Below are 20,130 nucleotides of genomic sequence, written 5' to 3'. Positions count from 1 at the left end.
CCCACCCAGGCCGGGAGCCAGGCCCCCAGGAAGGCCGACGCAGACAGACAATGGCGGGGCCCGAGGGACTTACGTGTCTGCGGAGCGGCGGTAGTTCTTGGGGCACTCGAAGGCCAGGCAGCGGAAGCCACCCTGGATGTTGAAGCAGGTCTCGTTGATGGAGCAGTTGTGGATGCCGGTCACACACTCATCGATGTCTGTGAGAGACCCCAAGGCAGCCCGGTGAAGGCTGAGGCCGCCCGAGCCGACCCCATCCCCAGATGGTGGCGCTGGGGCCTCCCACCAGGCAGGACTGAGGGGGGAGATGGGGCCGCCCTTGCCCTCCCCTGGCTGCTCCCCTGCTCCCCTCCCTCCCCTGCGCTCTGTGGCAGTGCCCTTGCCAGCTTTCTTACTTAGAGGATAACCGGTATTTATGGAGGTTTTACTCATCGTTCACAGTTCTGGGATGAGCTTTGGAGAGTTCCGTTCTCCCGACGGCTCACTGGGCAAGAACTGTTATTATCCTCAGTGTAGGCAGGAGCTCGCACAGGCTCCGGGGCTCACCCAAGGCCGCACATTTTGCGCGCGGCAGAGTTGAGCTTTGAACCCACACGGGCCAGAGCCAAGGTTCTAAGCAGCCAGCACCTGTCCGAGGCTCCTGAGGGTCAGTACCGTCACCTCACGGGGGACTCGCGACATGCCAGAAGGAAATGGCAGAAGCTAGCAGCTGCATGTGACGGATGAGGACACCAAGGCTTCAAGGAGTTCTACGTTGTGCCCAGGGCCCGGGGTCGGTGAGGCCCGGGGCACTGTCCTGAGAGGTCCCCGGACACGGGGAGCTGTCCTCTTTCCCACAGGTCTCAGGAGCAGCAGAATGGTGGGGTCTGGCGAGCCTGAGAGGCGTCTGTGAGAGGTGCCAAACGCCTGATCTCGGCGGTAAAAACAACACTCCTAATCTCAAAGGCCGAGGCTCAGGAATGTGTTTTGCTGTGTCTGGCAGGACCCCAGGTTGCGGCAAGGGAGGCCGGCCAGGAGCAAGAAAGTCATCTGCTCCGCCGGAGAGGTGAAAACAAAGTGACTTCCACCCAGAGCTGCGGACGCACCGAGTGGGTGCCTCCCAGGAAAGGCCACCGCTCCTGCCCGCCTTTGATCAAAGTCCTTCCTCACGACCAGAAATCACGTGTGCAGAACCCGGGGCCTCTGAGCCTCTGGGTCGACAGTCCTGTGTGGGGGCTCACGAGGAAGGGGCCGGACAGACCCGACCTCTGTGGCTCAGCTTCTTGGGGCCGTCCCTCGATCCACTCGGGGATTGTTCGTTCACAAATATCTCCTTGGCACCCCTCTCTCGGTCACCAAATGGCTCAGTTACGGGGCTCATGGTGACTCCTAGGGTGTTCTTAGATATGGGAGCTGAGTGCAGATGGGGGCCATCGGACCCCCTCATTTAGTCCATGCGGGAGCTGACCCCTTGGCCCCAACGGGACACCCTCATGAATACAGAGACCTCAGGGCTGTCCCACTGCGGACCACGCCCGCCCTCAGCAGGGCAGTCATCGGCACCTTGGGACAGAGGCCTCCCCCACCTGCTCACTGCTCTGCCCGTAACTCTCAGCAGGGCCTGGCTTACATCAAGGGCCTGTCGAATCAGTGGATGAAAGGCTGACCGAGTAGCCCCCCTGCTGTGGGATGGGGTCCCACTTCCTAAAGGCTGTCAGCCCCTGTTCTGGCCCCCTCAGAGCTGCTGAGGGCAGGGTGGGAGGGTCAGAACCCCCCGGAGACAGCGTGCCAGGAGTGAGAGACCAGGGTGCGTGTGGACCCCGAGACACTCCGTGGATGCAGAGGCCTCCCCTCCCCTTCCCAGATGCACCCCCCCCCCAGTGGGTCAGGGAGGCTGCCTGGCCTCAGCTCCCCGGCACCACAGAGCCCCAGGCCGTCCCCAGCGCTCACCTTGGCAGTTGCGGCCGTTGGGGGCCAGCCTGTATCCGGACGGAGGGCAGGTGCACTGGAAGCTTCCAGGGATGTTGATGCAGCGATAGGAGCAGATGTGGCCCCCGGTGGGCAGGGCGCACTCGTCAATGTCTGTGACGGCAAAGCCCACCCTCAGCATCCCGCGGCCGAGCTCCATTCCCAACAGTGGGCCAGGAAGGGGCCTGGGAGGACGGCCACATGGGGCCATCTGGACACAGGAAGCCGCAAAGTACTGGGGTGGGGCTCAGGAACCTTTACATCAGAGGGGAACGTGAGGCCCAGAGAGGGGAAGAGCTTAGCCCAGCGTCACACAGCAAGTCCACGGTGCAAAGTACGTACACGTGGAGGAAGGAGGCAGTACGGGGGCCAAGTGGAGGGGGAAAGGCCAAGGGCTTCAGAACAGTACGCGTAGCACAGATGGCCCGCGGGCTGCAGGCACACCCTGACGCTAACGGTTATCCACGTGCTAATAAGAAACACGCCTTCCGTGGAAACGGTAGGAATCCCAACAGCACCTTTCAGCACCTACGGTGCGCCAGGCACTGTACTAAGCGCTTCTGGGTCGTCTTCAACCCTCTGACAGCCCGGTGGGGCTGGGGTCGGCCCTCAGGCTGCAGGTGATGGATGGTCCCCCACCAGGGAGAGGCAGAGCTTCGAATCGGGCATGCGGGGGGGCCCCCTGAGGCCCCTCCTCGCCCCAGGGTCGCACACTGCCAAGCCCTGGCACCTGCGGTCCCCGCCACGTGTGGTCCAAGGCCCCCACACGACGTGGCGCTCACCAGCTACGCATTTCGGAAAGAAAAATCCGGGGAGTGGGTGTGCTGCTTTCTAAACCTCACTCTCGAGGACTCATTTGTATCCAAACAAGCCTCAGCTGCAGGGAGAAAACACCTACACCGGCCGCCAGCCTGCAAGGGCGTTCGGGAGAAAGGGGCGGGGGTGCTCTCCCCTCAGCCGGGCGGGGCGCCCCCCTCACCTTCGCAGGTGACGCCGTCCACATCGCTGAGCTGGTGGCCTCGCCGACAGTAACACTGGTAGGAGCCGTACACGTTGGCGCATTCCTGGCTGCAGGGACTGCTGTGACACTCATTCACGTCTGAAAGAGAGGGTCCCCGGGGGTCACCCCGCCTGGAGCCACCCCGCACGCCCCTGGTCCCCCTCAAGGGAACACATATGGAGGGCCCGAAGTCCCGCCGTCTGCCGCCTGCGGTCGCCCCGAGGGACAGAGATTCCCTCCGGAATCTCTCATCAGGACGACATAAAGCCTCCGGTCTCGGCTCCGTCCGGTGGGTCCCGCCTCAGGCTCCCAGGGTCAGTTCTAGTCCTCAACCGGAGCCGTGATCACAGCCCTCCCCAGTTCACCTCCAAGACGATGCCCTCTGCAGAGACGGAGGCCCGAGCGAACCGTTGATGTGCCCACATCCCGGATACCCCAGTGCGTAAAGCTCACCACCAGCCCGCTCAGCGACTCTGAGCTCCCGCTCGTCTGTTCCCTTTGCTGAGAGCAGGGATCAGCGCAATTCTGGCCCACCACTTGCTTTTGTAAAGGAAGCTCTATTGGCACACAGCCACGCTCACTCATTTACCCTGGCATAGGGCCGCCTTTGCCCTGCAAAGAAGTGGGTACCCGCAACATAGATTGTGGTGGGCAGAGCCTAAAATATTTACTACGCGGCTTTTAGGAAAAGATTTGTGCCAACCTCTGGCCTAGAAGTCCCTCCTCACATTTATTTACTGCTAATTCCTAGCAGGGCAGACGGGGTGAGCAGCTAAGAATGTCCATTAGCCTCTCGGCCCGTGTTTCGTCCCTGCAGCACCCCCAACACCCTGCCTGGCCGTCCCTGCTGCCCAGTGTGGTTTCTCATCAAATCCTAGAGACACTCCTCGAAGGCAGGAACCACGTTCTTGCTACGCACCTTATCGGGGTTGCTTTACAAATGCATAGCGGAAGGATAGGGCAAAGCGGGCCATGCCCCGGTTTTGTGTCCCCAATGTTGCTACTCACGTAGACGCGACTACCTCCTTTCCAGTCACTGGGGACTGATGAAGAACAGCGTAAGCCATGAGTGCTAACAGCAGTGACACCCACGGTCCCCATAGCTGGCACTTGGTCTCACACAGGACACTGGGATACGCTCTCCACGTGCATCATCCTCACGGCCCCCGGTAAGGTGGGTCCTGCTCCCCCCACTTTTGTAGATGAGGACAATGGGGCCCGGAAGTGCCGAGTTACTTCTTCAAGGCCATAACATGGTCAAGCTGGGATTTGAACCCAAGCTCGAGGGACCCCTGTGCCTCAATCTTTTTTTCCTTGCCAAAACACGTGCATTGAGTCTGGTTCCTGGGGACAGATCCTAGAATCTTGGGGGGACCCGAGGGCCCAGGATCCCGTCACACCGTCCACCCTCCAGTGGGAGACCTGTGCGTACTGGGTGCGTCTGGGCATATGTGACTTTTGTGATCGTCCTGCCGAGCGTCCAGAAGCTGTACCCAGGCGCCGCGCTGCACAGAACAGGGCTTGCCGGGCGACGGGAGGGGAGCGCCGAGGGCTATGAGAGCTCTGGACTTTGCTGATGTCAGAGCCTAGTCCTCAGAGAAGATGTGACGTCTGCTGAGCGCCTACGGGGTGCCAGGCCCTGTGCTGAACACACTTCACGCCATCTCGGTCCAGCCCCAGAGGAGGTGGATGTTATCTGAGAACCGACAGGCTCAGCACTAACAACTCCCTCCAGCCTCCACCTGGCAGACTAAGGGCCCTGAGCACACTTTAGCATGGCTTTTACCGGCCCAAGACGGGGTGCCCAGGATGATGACCCCAGACCCTTAAAGTGCCTGCCTGAGAAAGCTCAGAGCAGCCCAAAGAAGATACTCGGTCCTGACCTCCCTTTTTCTTAGAAGTGTTGACTTTAGCAAACTTGCAAATGTCAATCCTTGCTCTGTCCCTTTGAGATGTACCCCCTACAACCCAGGACCTGCAAACCACGCCTTTGAAGTGCGATCACTGGGAAGGGCAGGTCCCGGCCCCCCACCTCCGCCCCTGCCCTCCCAGTCTCTGTGGGAGGGCAGGAGCCAGTTAGCAGGTGCAGCCAGCCTAAACACGCTGATCCCCCACTTAATGTCCTGAAGCACTTGTCTTTAGCACACCCCAGCATTTAAAAAGACTTCTGCCCTTTGGGCCACTTGGGTGGCTCAGTCAGTTAAGCGTCCAGCGTCGGCTCAGGTCACGATCTCACGGTTTGTGGGTTCGAGCCCCACATCGGGCTCTGTGCTGACAGCTCGGAGCCTGGAGCCTGCTTCGGATTCTGTATGTGTGTGTGTGTCTCTCTCTCTCTGCCCCTTCCCCCCCGCTCACACTCTGTGTCTCTCTCTCAAAAATAAATAAAACATTTTTTAAAATGTTTTAATAAAGGAAAATTTAAAAAGCCTCCTGCCTTCTGCTTTTCCCAAACTGAGATCGTTTTACACCCAAGCCCCTCTCCGCGGATGCAACAGTCTGGGTAAACTCTGTCTTACCCGTTTCCTCGAAAATCTGACCTACCAAGCCCTGTCTCCTGGTAGGACACTGAGGCAGGCGAGGCCAGCCACTCCCGGAGGTCACGTGAACACAGGGTGGGTGGGACGCCTCCCCATCCCGCACTCTTAGCCACGTCCCTTGTTCCTAAACCGGCTTATCCGTTCCCCACGTGTGTGGCCCTGGGCAGATGCCACTGGGCGCTCCGGGACCCAGGAGGCCCAGGCATCTCTGACACGTCACCTGTCACAGGTGTTTCCCCCACTGATGCCTCACTTAATCTGCGCTTGGGAAACAAACTCGAGTCTGTCCCAACGGACGGACGGCGTCTGCGGGTGGAGCCGTGGCTTCTCCGAGAGAAGGGAGTCGATCAGCCTGCCCGGCGCCCAGGCCGCCTCACCTTCACACGAGCGGCCGTCGGCAGAGAGCCGGAAGCCCACGGAGCAGCTGCAGTAGTAGGAGCCCGGCGTGTTCTCGCACTTGTGGCCGCACAGGCGCCCGGGATAGCGCCGACACTCGTTGATGTCTGAAACGGAGCAGGTGGGCCCCCTCAGTGCCACCCAAGCCTCTGCTGGCGACCCCACCTCCCGCAGCCCCTCTGCTCAGATGAGAGGCGCAAAGTGACTCGTCCCACGAGTCAAACCCACGGCACGAGCGGGCGAGGGAGCCGGGGCCACGCCCGCCCATCTGCTCACCGGGCCAGTCGCGTGTCCCTTCTGTGACGCACACCTGAGGACGTGCCCACCCATCAGTTCCCCACCCCAGAGCCCTGAACGAGGGTCCACTGGGGTCTGACCAGGGGCCGGCCTCCCCCGAGCACCCTGGTCTGCGGACGGCAGGCGCTCGGCCAGCGGGGTCTGTCCCCGTTCCCGGCGCTGAGGCCACCGTGCCTCGGGCACGCAGCCCCGCAGCCCTGCACGAGGGCAGCGACTCTGGGAGAAAATCACGAATGCTCTCGGGCATTTGCAGAGTGGGCTGGGGTCTCATAGACCCCTGGAGGTCTTGAGTCAAGCAGAACGCCTGTTCTGCGGGCGGGTGACACCCGGGAGTGCAGCACCAGGGCTGGGACCGGACGGGGGTCTCTTGACTCAGGGTCTCTTCTCGGGGACTGCTGCACTAGGGCTCTCCGAGGTGAGGCGTAGACTGTGGCCACGCCAGGGTGCCACCTGGCCGGCCCCCCCCCCCCCCCCCAGGCCTTCAGGGATACCCACGTACCCACGCACGTCCTGCTGATGCCGTCGAAATAGTACCCGGCTTTGCACTCACAGCGGAAACTTCCAGGCGAGTTGACACACAGGTGCCCCGGCCCACAGGGCTCAGAGGGCGCCGCGCACTCATCCACATCTTGCAAAAGAGAAGGACACGTTGAAAAACGTTAAGCGGGGGCTCTTCCCTGAGATGGTCAGAAAGGAAGCCGGGAGAGCAGCAAACTAAACTGTACGTTCACAAAGCAGGATCATTGGCTCTTCAACACGATGTCCCAGAGCACCTGCTACGTGCTGGGCCCCATGCTGGGGACACAGCGGACCCAGATGCAGCCCCTACCCTCGGGGCCTCCTGCTCTGGCCAGCCAGCAATGACCCTAGCTGAGGCGGAAAGGGCCCAGTGACCCGGGGAGACGTTAAGGAAGTATTCTGGGAGTTGTAGAGAGCTTCTCTCTGGCTGGCAGGGGTCTGGATCCAAAGGAACGTAGCAGCGGGTAGGCAGAGGGAATAACGTAAGAGCAAAATACTACACAGAGAGGCAAGGGCAGGGCTTCTTTAGGGAGCTGCAAGGCCTAGTTCATCTGAATTATAAAGCTCGTGAAGGTGGGGCCACCTCAGGAGGACTCGGTTGTAAGCAGGGGCATCTGTCCTTGTCTGTCACCAACGGGGGCTGTGAGCAGGGAGGAATGAGGGCGCTTCCAGCTCAAGAGACCCTGGACAGACTGAAAGGGGTAAAACTGGGGGCAGTGGTAGGCTGGCAGGCTACTGCCACGGTCCAGGCAATAGATGACGAAGGTCTAAGCTTGGAAATGAGCAACGGGATGGATGGACAGGTTCACTTGGGGGATCTCCTCCTCCCCTTCCAGAGAAGGGAGGGGGGGGGGGCCAGGCGCAGACAGAAAAGTGGATTTCAGATTGGTTCTCTTTTCCGATACCAACCAATACAGCGGGTTCCCTCCTCGTTGAGATGGTAGCCACGGCCACAATTGGGCACGTTCTTCAGGCATGTGTAGGAGCCCTCCGTGTTGATGCATGTCTGCCCAACAGGGCATGGGGCACTGATACTTAAACATTCATTGATATCTGCAGCAGGAAAGACGGAGACAGCGAGGTTAAACGTGGAGGGCTTCCCAAAACCCAACAGCTAGGTCTCCGAAACCCGCCCCCCCCCCACTTCCCTCCTTATTGCAAAACCACAAACAGAAGTACTACGATGCCCTCACCCTGGACCACGCGGCAGGCTTCCCGGGTTTTGCCAACACATGCCACCTGAAATACCACCTCCATGGCATCTCCCTGCCCCTAGAGCTTCAAGCCCGCCATCCTTCCCTGCACCGAATCTGAAGCCGCGTGCCTGGCTCCCAGGTCTGCCCACGGTCACGTGGCTATGTCCCTTCTGAATCCTACAGGACTCGCAGTCCCCACCACGGGGCTGGCAATTCAGGGGCCATCTCGTGTTCACTCGCTCCACACGGGGTGCGGGGCTAAGTGCCCTCGGCGCCGAAACTCTTGCCCCCGCGAGGCTCTGGGCTCCCCCGATGATGGGCCCGGCCCGCCTGGCCTCGGCCTCACTCTGGCCAGCGGCCCCCGCAACCAGGCTTGAGCCCTTACAGCACACTGATGGCTCCTGGACAGGCCGCTTGGGTCCCACCTCTGTGCCTTTATTCACACAGCCCCTGGCTGGGAAGTCACCTCCCCTGTCTGCCTGGGAAACACTTTCACAGCTTGCGTGTCACCTCCTGGAGGCCCCTTCCTGTCCGGCCCCCACCTGGGCTCCTCAGGCCCCAGCTGACTTGTGCCCAGCGGGGAGGGGCTGCTGGCTCCAAGTTCACCGCACTGTGGTCTCCCTCCTTGACTGCACGTGCCTGCGTGGGGCCTTCACCTCTGCACACACGCCTGGCAAGCGCGAACCAGTGATCGGACAAGGAGGACCCTTCATTCCCCCAGCTCGAATTTGGTGTAAAACCACAGAGGCTAAACTTCTTACTAGGGGGAGACTTCACCAGGCACCTAGGTTTTCAAGAATACCCTTGTTCAGACACTTGCAAAGCACCCAGGGGACAGAGAGAAGGGAGTTATGGTAGAAGGCCCCTGAGCCAAAGTCAAAAAGAGGGATCAGCTGTCATTCTCCCCTCCCGGCCAAGCCTCACGCTCCTTGAACCGTCAGGGGCCAGGACAGTCAGGGGTAGGACCCGGGGCCGCCCCCGGAGTCAGCCTTCACACAGCACTTAACAGTTTACAAAAGCTAGCCGGCTCTAGAAGCAGGGTGTCCTGCCTCCCAGCCCGAAAATCAGGGTTGACAGGCTAGAGTCCGCCAGGCAAATCCAGCTCACTGCCTGTTTTTGTCAATAAAGCTTTATTGGAACACCCGAGCTGCAACATAGACCCTATAGCACACGAAGCTGGTACTTACTAGGCAGCCCTTTACAGAAAGAAATTTGTCCCCTGCCCCGTATCAAGAAGAAATACAACGTCTAGCAACGATATCGCTGCCTCCCCCGGAGGTTTTGTGCTCGCCAAGCAGATCTACAGTTCCCAAACTGTGTTCCGTGGAACACGAGTACCCCTTGAGATATGGTGTGCTCCCCGGGCAGGGGAGTCCCCCCACCTGTGAGCACCACAAGGTAAGGAAGGACCAGGCAATCAATGCATGAATGGGACACCGGGAAAAATAAAGAACAAATAAATAGAAAAAGGTCCAAGCCGTTTGGGAACGCGTCATACGACCTCTGTCTCTTACGGGCTCACACGGGAAAAGCCCGGACGATCCCGGCTGAAAAGCACCTCGCTAACTTTAACCCAATGACGACGGGACCCTTGATTGCCCCGATGGAACGCCTCGGAACACCCCAAGATGCAGTGCGCGGGAAGCCCTGCTCTGGCCCATTCCGTCATCCTCACTGAAGCCAAAAGGTAGACGGTGAGAACCCCGACAGGGAATCAGAGGAAGCAGGAAAAAGAAAACCAACAAAGACAGGATTGTCTCGGGGCTCCTGGGGGGCTCCGTTGGCAGAGCGTCCACTCTTGATTTCAGTTCAGGTCATGGTCTCACGGGTTGTGGGATCGAGCCCCACAGCGGGCTCTGTGCCAACAGTGTGGCATCGACTTGGGATTCTCTCTCTCTCTGCCCCCTGCTTTTCCCCTCTCTCTCTCTCTCTCTCTCTGTCTCGCACTCTCTTCCTCCCTCTATCCCCACGCTCACTCTCTCAAACTGAATAAAGTAAAAAATATATATTAAAGAAAAAACATTTTAAAGAAAGGATCCTGAGTTTCTTTAGGAGCACTAAAGAGCACTGTGGGCACGAGAAGGGGCACCTGCCCGAGCCCGAGTTGCGGGACGCCTCGTGGCTGCTCTGTAGACCCTCCAAACACCCAGGGACTGGCGGGTGGGGCTCCTTCGGGGCTTTGCTCTGCTCACCCAGGCTCTCCCTGCATCTAGGGAAGGATGCAGAGGGGACTGTCCCCACCCCTATTCTCACACCTTGTCCCCTACACACTTTGCACCCCGCAGAGGGGTAACAGGGCTACACAGACTCGCAAATCCTTCTTCCGTGTGGAAATCGCGGCTGATTTTGTCATGAGTCAGGGTTTCCACCCCAAACAGATGCCAGCCTCCTCTGCAGAGCCCCCTCCAAGCGCCCTGCAAGTCTGGGCAGGACCCTCCTCCCTGCTGGCCCTGGGAGAGCCGTCAGCCCCCTGCTCACAGGCCCCCTGTGCTGGGTGACGACAGCCCGGCTGGCGGGAGGCTGGCGGGGGGCCAACCCCAGCCAAGCGGAGGCCCCCACAGCTCCAATGCCTCCCCACCCTCCCCGCACCGGATGACTGGGGAGCTTTAAAAGCAGAAGTCTGGGGTAGGGTTCCAAGGAGGCCTCTGTCCCAGGGGGTTACTGGTCTATTTGTCTTTAAATACTCTGGGATGGTTTAAAAAAAAAAAAAAAAGGCGAGAGAGCTTTCTGTCCAAACTGCCATTTCAAATCAAAGATCAATACAGATTTATCTGAGAGAGGGGCGAGGCAAACCTAAGACAGAAACCAGCTTCCAGAAGCGCCCTTTAAGGAGGGAAACGGGACAGCCTCAGTGAAGGAGGGTTCTAATTGGTGGTGTTTGCAGCTCTCCGGCAGGGGTGGGGGGGTGGGGGGAGGAGTGTTCCCGTCCTCAAAGGCAGGACCCAGAAGCTTCTGCTGGGCAGAGACCAAGGCCAGGCCGGCAGATCTGGACACAAATGCCAACAGCAAACACCGGCCGAGCCAAGTGGTTATAGCCTGGGTGACTCCGGGAGAAAGGGGTGTCACCTTCCGTTTGCAGAGCTCATGACTCGTCCCTCAGCTCCCTGCCCCCTCCCCAGGCTGCTTCTCCATCCCGAGAGTGTGACCATTCACACGGGATTTCCTGTAATTCCACAGCAGTCTTGCTCTGACGTCAGGCAATACAGTAGATTTGTTTTGCGGTGAAATGGATGTGACATAAAATTTGCCATTTTAACGATCTTTAAGCGTATAGACAGGTGGCATTAAATACGTTCACAGGGCCGTGCAGCCATCACCGCCTTCCATCCACACAACTTTTTAATTTGCCCCAACTGAAACTCTGCGGGGTAGACGCTAACTCCCCACATTCCCGCCCCAGGTCCCTGGCACCCCATTCTCCCTTCCATCTTGATGAAATCCACTGATATAAAGTATTTTCTACAACTAAACTTTAACACACAAGGCATTTCCCAATCATCTTGTTCCATCCTTGCCTCAAGCCGCCAAACCAGGTAGTAGGATTATTCCCATTTTTTTTTTTTATTTTTTAAATTTTTTTTTCAATATTTATTTATTTTTGGGACAGAGAGAGACAGAGCATGAACGGGGGAGGGGCAGAGAGAGAGGGAGACACAGAATCGGAAACAGGCTCCAGGCTCCGAGCCGTCAGCCCAGAGCCCGACGCGGGGCTCGAACTCACGGACCGCGAGATCGTGACCTGGCTGAAGTCGGACGCTTAACCGACTGCGCCACCCAGGCGCCCCGTATTATTCCCATTTTCTAGAGGACGAAATTCAGAGCCAAAGGAGGGACATAAACCACCTTAACGCATTCATTCTAAACCACGTGTCTCGAACTCCAAAACTGCAGCCGAACCAGGGGTCGGTCAACTACAGCCCTGCGGCCACACCCGGCCCGCACCTGTTTTTGCCAATCAAGTTTTACGGGGACACGGTACCGTGCGTTTGTTCACAAATCTGTGGCTGCTCCCTAGCTTGGTCCACAGAGCCGAGTTTTTGCAACGGAGACCGGATGGCTAACGTATTGGCTTCCCAGCCCTTCTGAGGATGTGCTTGCCGACCTCTGCTCGGCAGGCCCAGCGCGCTCTAGAGCTGTGGCCCGCCGCTCGAGCGCTCGCCCTGCCTGGGGGACCCTGGCGGCAATGTCTTACCAATACAGTTGCCTAGAGCATCTTGTATAAAGCCACTCTTGCATTGTAGCTTGGGTCTGCAGCGGAAGGATCCCAGAGTATTCTGACAGATAAAATCGGGGAGGCAGTTATGAATACCACTCTCACACTCGTCAATATCTGGTACATCATAAAAAAAGGAAATTGTTAGCAAGAGTCCTGCCAGGGGCATCTTACAACATTCACAAAAAAATCACAAGAAAGTTTTTTTTCCTAATGCTCATTACTCAGGCTACAACCCGAAACATTCCAATCGAGAAGTCACATAAAAAAAAGAGCCTTAGTTAGCCAAATAGTGCTCGCGTTGCTAAAGATTTAAAGTTCTTTTTTTTTTCTACCCCCCACCACCCCCCCAAGGCTCTTATGAGGCAAACTTTCTGTTATATACTAAATAACCCAGGCATTTTCCTGGCAGTATGTGGGATTTTTTTTTTTTTTACCTCTAGGCTAAGTGCACGTTTGGTTTAGACAATAAAGCAATGATCTTAGTGGCAATAAAAACTGTGCCTACAAACTCATTCATTCTGACGTTGTCACAATATTCCAAATACGAACAGTGGTGATTGCCATGATCGGACATTTTGGCTGCCCTTCCTTTGAAGTTCGTGGCTGTCAAATGTTCAAAAGTGTATACTCAGCTGGCTGGGCCCCTGGGATCTCAGGGTCCAAACCGCCCAGCGAGGCTGCGAGGATAGACTGAACAGAGCTCTGCCCAAAGGCCCTGCGACGTCAGGAGGGTGTGCCTGGCTTTTGAGTTACCCTCATAACTCGACCAAAACTTTTATACAAGTGGTGCTTTTCATTCTGAAGGGCTGGAAACCCTCAGAAGAAAACTATGTTCTCATAGATCCTCATCAAAGCCTATCTGCCAAATAACATCTATGGCTTGGCGGGGAAAGGCCAGCAGCCAGAAATGTCGTGTTTTTAGGCAGCGGAAGAGAATAAGCTTTGAACTTCAAGGAAGTCTGGAATCAGATGGAAGGCAGCTGTTGTACAGATTTTTTTTTTTTTTTTTTGTAGAAGGCACATGTGAGCACCTGAGGTTCATTCACTTCTCATCTTGGTTTGAAATGATCCTGCTCTGAGCCTTTTCAGAAGTCCAAACTCACCATTGTCATTAACTCAGCATTAAGATAAGAAGGTAAATCTTTACTAACAACACAACGGGTCGGTGCCCCGGGCAGTCACAGGTGGGGTCCAGTGCTGCCTTTACTATCTCATTCTATCTATTCCTGGAGAGCTGAGGTGTGTAGACTGGAGAGTGTTATACCTTTGCAATCATTGTCCTCTGTGAGCTCATAGCCAGTCCCACAGCTGCTGTCTCTCTGGCAGCGGAAAGAGCCCACTGTATTGACACAGGACTCCCCAAGCCGGCAATTGTGGCTGCCCGTGATGCATTCGTTGATATCTAGGACAGACGGAGGTAACGAGGGAGTAACCAGCAAGAACAAAGGACCCCGGCGCTTCACCACAAGGAATGTACCGGAAGGCACCGTAAATGGGTTCCCAGCATCTCTCCAGTCCCCCACCCGTGTGTATTCGGGCTGTGCACCTGAAGGGGTCTCGGGCACTCACCACCCAATCAAAAGCAATGGTTTCCTTCCCCGGCTAAGTTTCAGAGCGACTGCTCGGTTTGTTTTTTTTTTTTTGTTTTTTTTTTAATGTGTTCTTGATTTTCGAAAGAGAGAGAGAGAGAGAATGAGCAGGGGAGGGGCAGAGACAGAGTGGGAGACACAGAATCCGAAGCAGGCTCCAGGCTCCGAGCTGTCGGCACAGAGCCCGACGCGGGGCTCGAACTCACGAACCGCGAGATCACGCCCTGAGCGGAAATCAGACGCTCAACCGACTGAGCCACCCAGGCGCCCCCTACCGCTCATTTTGAGAACACACTAAGCAGCAGACTGCACTGGAGTCACATGACCCTTAGGACCCCTCTCAGAGGCTGTCACTGTCCTCTATCTCCCCCACCCCAAATGGGAGGGGAGAGAGAGGCTAAGGGATGTGCCCAGGGCCACTCAGATCCTGGATTCAGAGCCCGGTCAGACGCCAAACCCAGCCCCGTTTCCCAGCACGGTGTGTAAATGCCCCGGGAGGAGAGCCGTGGCCAGGCGCCGTGGACTCCACCTGCCTACGAACGGGGCCCCGACGTGTGCAGAGCGTCAAGCAGAGATGGGGGCAGAGGCCCCCCGCCGCCCTGCTGTGGCCGGAGCTCCGTGACGGTTACCTTCACAGGAGACGCTGTCGGGCAGCAGCTGGTAGCCCACGAAGCAGGAGCAGACGACCCCCTCCCCCGTGTCTCGGCACTGCTGTTTGCAGGGGCCGCCACCTGGAATCAGAGCAAATCAGGGCAACCGGGGGCCAAACACCCACCACAAGCCTCTGGCGTTTCCGGCTCCCTGTGGGCCAGGCAAACGCCCTCAGGGTGGACGACACACGGGACACAGCCTCCCCAGGTTGGAGCCCACCCTCTCCAGCGTGGCACCCCTCCCTTCCCAAGGGAGACCCCCGGGATCTGGCCCCTGCACGACCCCGGGACCTCCCCTCCAACCAGCTGTCCTGCAGGGCAGCCGACGGGTGCTCAGAGAGCCAATCTCACGGGGACAGACCTCTACCAGCTGGCTAAACGTTCTGTCACAGTTCTGGCCGCTCCCCAGGCCCTGCGAGCCCCCTGCCGGCTTCTCCAGCCTCTCCCTCTAGCCCCGGGCCCACCCCTCCCCGTGAGCCACGCGAGTCTGCGTGTCCCAACACCGCGTGCCCAGTGTTACTTCCTTGGCCAGCCCCCCCTCACCCGCTGCAAATCAGCCTTCCCCCCCCCCCAGGAAGGCCTCCCACACCCCCCCAGAGAGCTTTCTGGGCTCTGTGCCCTCCCCACCCCACCCCCACCTCCCACCCCACCTCTGTGCGGCCTGTCACTGTACCCGGGCCACATCATTCTGTGATTTCGCTGGCTCCCAATTAACGCCCCGACCACAGGGCAAGCTTCCTAATGAACCTCTGGAGCAGACTTGCCCGTCTAGACATGCGGAACGGTCCACGAAAGACAAATCTAGTTTTATCATGTGAAAATCAAACCTGCCAGGCCCTAGTCACTTTAAATTTGCGAATGATGCCACCAGTGGCACAGCTGGGGCTCCGGGACACAAGGCAAGTAACACTCGGCCCTCCCTCCGGTGGCATTCACCCTTCACAGAGCCTGTGTTGGGGGGGAGTGGGGGGCGCCGTGCTGGGAGCTTTTAAGGGCCCACACGGCCCCTTCCTGTGAGCTCACCCTGTCTCCCCCTGGCCCATCAGGCCCCAGCCTGCAGGGAAGGAGGAAGGGGACCCAGGAGTGCAGGGAGGACAGAGCGACTTCAGCTGACTCAGCCCAAGCGCTCTTCCCAGGACGTCAGACTCCCAAGGACATGAGCGCGGACTCCCCCGCAGGCTGGATTCACGGCCCGCTGGAGGGAGCAGGGCCTCACCTCTGCAGCGGTCATTCAGGTACGGGTCCTCCTGCTCCTCCTCAATCTCCGAAATCTTGGCTGTGGGAGAAAGAGAGGCAAATTGGACATTTATCCAAACACAGCGTCCCGTCTTATCTCGGCAGCAACTCTGAATTCTCTACCTCCCTATAAGCATCGGGCAATCGCACCCGTTTCATTAGCTCAGCGTTTCAACCGAGTGCTGTGGGTGCTGAGGCCATCCGAAGCACTTGCCCTATGTCAGCAAACGCAGTCACGGCCCCCAAACGGTGCACCTGGGGAAGGCTTCTTGTTAGGGCGTGAATTGTGTCTCCCCCCACACTCACCTCGCCCAGAAGATATTATAGCTCTAACCTCCAGTACCTGTGAACGTGACCTTACTTTAGAGGAGAGTCTTTGCAGAGGATCGAGTTAAGGTGGATTAGGGTGGTCTGTGTCCTTATAAAAAGAGGAACCTGGACACAGAGACAGACACGCACCGAGGAAAAAGGATGTGAAGACCCAGGCAGGAGAGAGCCATCCGTGCACTGGCCAAGGAGCACCGGGGCGGCCGGGAGAGAGGCCCGCCCTGGAGCAGATTCTGCCCCGAAGCCTCAGAAGGAAGGAGCCCTCCGCCAACACCCTGCTCTGGGGCGTCTCGACTCAGTTTGCCGCCGGTCATCCATAGCCACTCACTGGGTTCATTCCGCAGACGGGTGTGAGCATCTGTGCTGTTGAGCACTCGGCTTAGACAAGGCCCCTGCACTCAACAGAAAATTCAGCACGGCCACGGGAGACGGCGGGGTACCCTAATTTAATCGAATGGGGTGGTTTTCCACTGGTAGTTGTGGGGTAAGAGAAGAAAGTTGTGGGGTTAGTCCTTTTAGCTTGCGTACAGCCAAGGGCGGGGAGGATCCCTAAAAATCCTCGAAAACCAAGGCCTCCGAAGTCGAGGACCCTTCCTCAAGACTGGGTGACAGGGAACCCAACTCAATCACAAGTCGACAGCATTATGTTACAGCGCTGGGCGGGGAGCAAAAATCAAAGCGCATCCGTGTGAGAGATGATGTTTTTGGGGTGATAGTGGGGTGTGGGGTCCGGAGCCGACGACCAAGAAGGAATTCTTGAAGACGTCCTTGGTGCAAAAGGCGATTTTATCAAAGCCCGGGGACAGGACCCGTGGGCAGAAAGAGCTGTCCGGGGACCATGAGGAGAGGCTGGTTATATACTGTGGGGTCGGGGGAGGTAAAGTCCGGGGGAAGTTTCCAGGGACGTTTTCACCTGCTAAAGATTCCCAGGGCACCGGAGGCCTAGCTGTTGTCAAGCCAGGATGGTTTTTCCCTCCAGCAAAGCATCAGGGCTGAGACAGCAGGGAATCCCGCAGAAACGTGTTACTCTGCTGCCCCAGTATCTGCCAAGGGGCTGCAGCCTAGAAGGAAATTGAGTTCTATCTGCCATTGTTTCCCACATCAAGAGACACCGAAAGAGACCGCAGAAAAAACCAGGAAAGGAAACGGACCTAATGGAAACCGCATTTCCCTCTATGTCAATTTCCTCTTTCTTCTGCTTTCTGTGTCTTCTAAACCGCCCCCAGTGAGTGCGTAATCCACGCACGGCAGAAAAATAAACATCATTACGACCAAACGGTTTAGTAATTCCGCTATGAAATCCAATACGGCATAACTTACCTACACTAACTGCACAAAGGCGGTCTTTTCTCGGCGCTGTTAAAATACGGTAAGGGTCCCTAAGCAACCTTTTTGCTCGGCGAGGAACTGCGCAAAAGACCTCACGAGTGCGAATCATCTCTCCTAGGTGAGGGGGCTGGGAACCTCTGCAATCTGGGGGCCTCTCTGCTCACGGGGGGCATTCAGTCCAGGCCAAGGCACAGGCCGGGACATCTGCTGGGAGGACCCGTGGAGAGCGATTTCTTCACCGTCAAGGTCTGCGTGGTGTTCTGTGGGAACAAGCCCGGCCCTAACGGACCACCATTTCTGCCCCCAAACGAATCCAGAACCCAGGCATCGCCAGCCTCAATCTCCCAGTCTGTAGAACAGGGATAATCAATATATGTCCTAGTAGTGTTCCACCCAAACCCTCCGTGGTAAAGGGACAGGGCTCTTTCCTTTGTTTTGAGCCAATCCTTTGATAACATGGAATATAAACGCATTGCCAGAAAGAACTCAAGAATACAGACACAGAAGCCCCCATTTAGAAATTAAATGGACATAAGTGACGCTATCGAATGCTTTCAAGTTTCTAAAAGCTTCCTCTCAACTTCTGTACTTATTTTTGTCAGAGGCCGACAGTGGTGTGTCACGTGTGTGGCCCCATGACAGGACACAGTAGGCCCGCGATCAGCGTTAGTGGACGGGAGGAAGGTACGTCTGTGTCCGCGAGGAGGAAGGGCAGGGGGTCCTCACAGAGACTCTGGGGAAAGTCTGGGGCAAGGTTGGAAGCGGATAAAAGACAGGAGAGAAAACATCTGGAGCAGCAGAAAAGCCCAGATAGCGTGATGGAAACAAGACGTAAATCGACAAAAATCCTTCCCAGAGACAGGGGAGAAATGCTCCGCCAGCACGAATAGCTTGGGTCTGTTTAAAGTGAAAATGTCATCTCTGGTTCCAAGAGTCACGGAGGGAGCCAGAATGGGGTTCCAACCCTCCTTTACGAGAATCTGAAATCAGCCCCAGGGCATCCATGAGCAATCACAAAGAGAGACTGGGCCATCTGACGCAGGAGCATGAAGCCACCAAGGTCACACGGCCACGGGACGGGCAGCCTGACTAAGGGACCACAGGTACAGGTGTGCGAGCTCCTCTCACCGAAGGCCTTCCCGCCCCTCACCCGCCACAGTGGGGAGGGGGTAGGGCATCCGAGTCAGGAAGAAAGGAGCCCAAAGTCAGACAGCAAGCCTGGGGCCCAGCAGACTCCTGAAAGTTTCCAGGCTTATTTCCATTATGGCCCAGGAAGCCCTGCATCAGTGGAAGAGATTATTAGATAAACAAGAAGTTTCCTGAACCGTGTAACTGAGCCGTGCCCCAAGGCTTGGATTCATCCGGCCTGGGACAAACGGAGGGTGGCGAATGAACAGCCGGGAGCTCCCTGGAAGCTGCTTTGGGGGCGGGGGGTCACTCGCCTCTTTGCTGAAAAAGTATCTATTAGCCGAAAGAGCCCAGGCAGGCAGCCGTGAGTGGTACCCCCGCCCGCCTCTTGTCTGCACATCACTGGCACCAGATGGAGAGAGAAAGGGCACTGGCCGGGGCGCGGGAGGCCGGCGTTCTCCCTCCCCTGTGTGTCGGCCTTGTGGCCTTGAGCATCAGGCCCTCGTCTGTGAACTGAGAGCAAGCCACCCGCCATGCTGCCTGGGCTGTTAGAAACGCAGGGAAGAACCGTGGCGCTAAACGTTTGTGGAGCCAGGTCCCACACCACACACCTCGTCCTCCCAGACACCGCAATTGTCCCCATGGCACCGATGAGCGAACTGAGGTCTGGATAAATCAGTTTACCTAAAATACACGTTAGGACAGGGACGCGAACCCAGACTTGTCAGATCCCAGATCCCACGCCTTCGGTCCCAACTCCAGGGCAGTGGCCTCTCAGAGGAGCTGACAAACGCCAACAGTGCTCTGACAGTCAGTCTGTGCCGAGTTCAGGCGACAGCAAACGTGTGTGCTTACTCTGCCTGTGATTGTTAATTTTCTGTGTTGACTCGGTTGGGCCACGGTACCCAGAGATTTGGTCCAACACGGGTCTCTATTTGCTGTGACGGTATCATTTAGAGGAGATTACCATTTACATCAACGGACTTTGAGTAAAACAGATCGCCCTCTGTAACGTGGGTGGGCCTCGTCTAATCAGGTGAAGACTGACCTCCTCCAAGCGAGAAGGCATTCTGCTAGCAGACGGCATTTGGACTGAAGCTGCAATATAAACTCTCCCTTGGGTCTCTGGCCTGCTGGCCCACCCTGCGGATTTCAGACCCGAGTGAGCCAATTCCTCAAAATACATTTCTTGGGGCGCCTGGGTGGCTCAGTTGGTTAAGCGTCCGACTTCAGCTCAGGTCAGCATCTCGCGGTCTGTGAGTTCGAGCCCCGCGTCGGGCTCTGAACTGATGGCTCAGAGCCTGGAACCTGCTTTGGGTTCTGTGTCTCCCTCTCTCTCTGCCCCTCCCCTGTCCATGCTCTGTCTCTCTCTGTCTCAAAAATAAATAAACGTTAAAAAAAAAAAATCTTAAAAAAAAAAATACATTTCTTTCTCTGCATACGCATGCACGCATATTCTGTTGGCTTTATTTCTTCGGATGACCCTGACTGGTGCGCCGCCCGAAAGGGAAAAGACGGAGGAAATTACCTGCTTCTTGGAGGTCCCCAAGGTCCCCGGGGGCAAAGTCTGCGGTCTCCTGGCCCTTGACACAGCATGCCCGGAAGACCAGCCCACACTGGTAGCCGACCATGAGGGTGTACTCGCAGCTCTGGCCCTGGGCCTGGGCCGCCCTCCCCAGCAGGCAGCAATGGCAGCACCTCTGCAAACACAGAGACTCCAGGTGGAGAAGCCACACAACAGAGCAGGACCCCCGGCCTCGCTGATC

At 57.3% G+C, this 20,130-nt stretch overlaps 1 protein-coding gene across 2 annotated transcripts in view; it reads right to left on the bottom strand.

Moving 5' to 3' along the window:
• Positions 1-20,130, bottom strand: part of FBLN1 (fibulin 1) — an 83,132-nt gene that overhangs the window by 39,464 nt on the left and 23,538 nt on the right. For both annotated transcript variants that reach the window (XM_043562907.1, XM_043562908.1), the window contains exons 4-14: positions 19,893-20,064; positions 15,561-15,620; positions 14,324-14,425; positions 13,370-13,507; positions 12,082-12,219; positions 7,603-7,746; positions 6,674-6,802; positions 5,859-5,984; positions 2,924-3,043; positions 1,927-2,058; positions 74-197 (exon numbers count right to left, since the gene is read on the bottom strand). In XM_043562907.1, coding sequence (XP_043418842.1) covers positions 74-197; positions 1,927-2,058; positions 2,924-3,043; positions 5,859-5,984; positions 6,674-6,802; positions 7,603-7,746; positions 12,082-12,219; positions 13,370-13,507; positions 14,324-14,425; positions 15,561-15,620; positions 19,893-20,064 — 1,385 coding nt within the window. The remainder of the gene's footprint in view (positions 1-73; positions 198-1,926; positions 2,059-2,923; positions 3,044-5,858; positions 5,985-6,673; positions 6,803-7,602; positions 7,747-12,081; positions 12,220-13,369; positions 13,508-14,323; positions 14,426-15,560; positions 15,621-19,892; positions 20,065-20,130) is intronic.

The sequence above is a fragment of the Prionailurus bengalensis genome, chromosome B4 (assembly GCF_016509475.1).
Source record: "Prionailurus bengalensis isolate Pbe53 chromosome B4, Fcat_Pben_1.1_paternal_pri, whole genome shotgun sequence".
In the NCBI taxonomy this organism is placed as follows: domain Eukaryota; kingdom Metazoa; phylum Chordata; class Mammalia; order Carnivora; family Felidae; genus Prionailurus; species Prionailurus bengalensis.
This window is presented reverse-complemented; position numbering and strand designations above follow the sequence as displayed.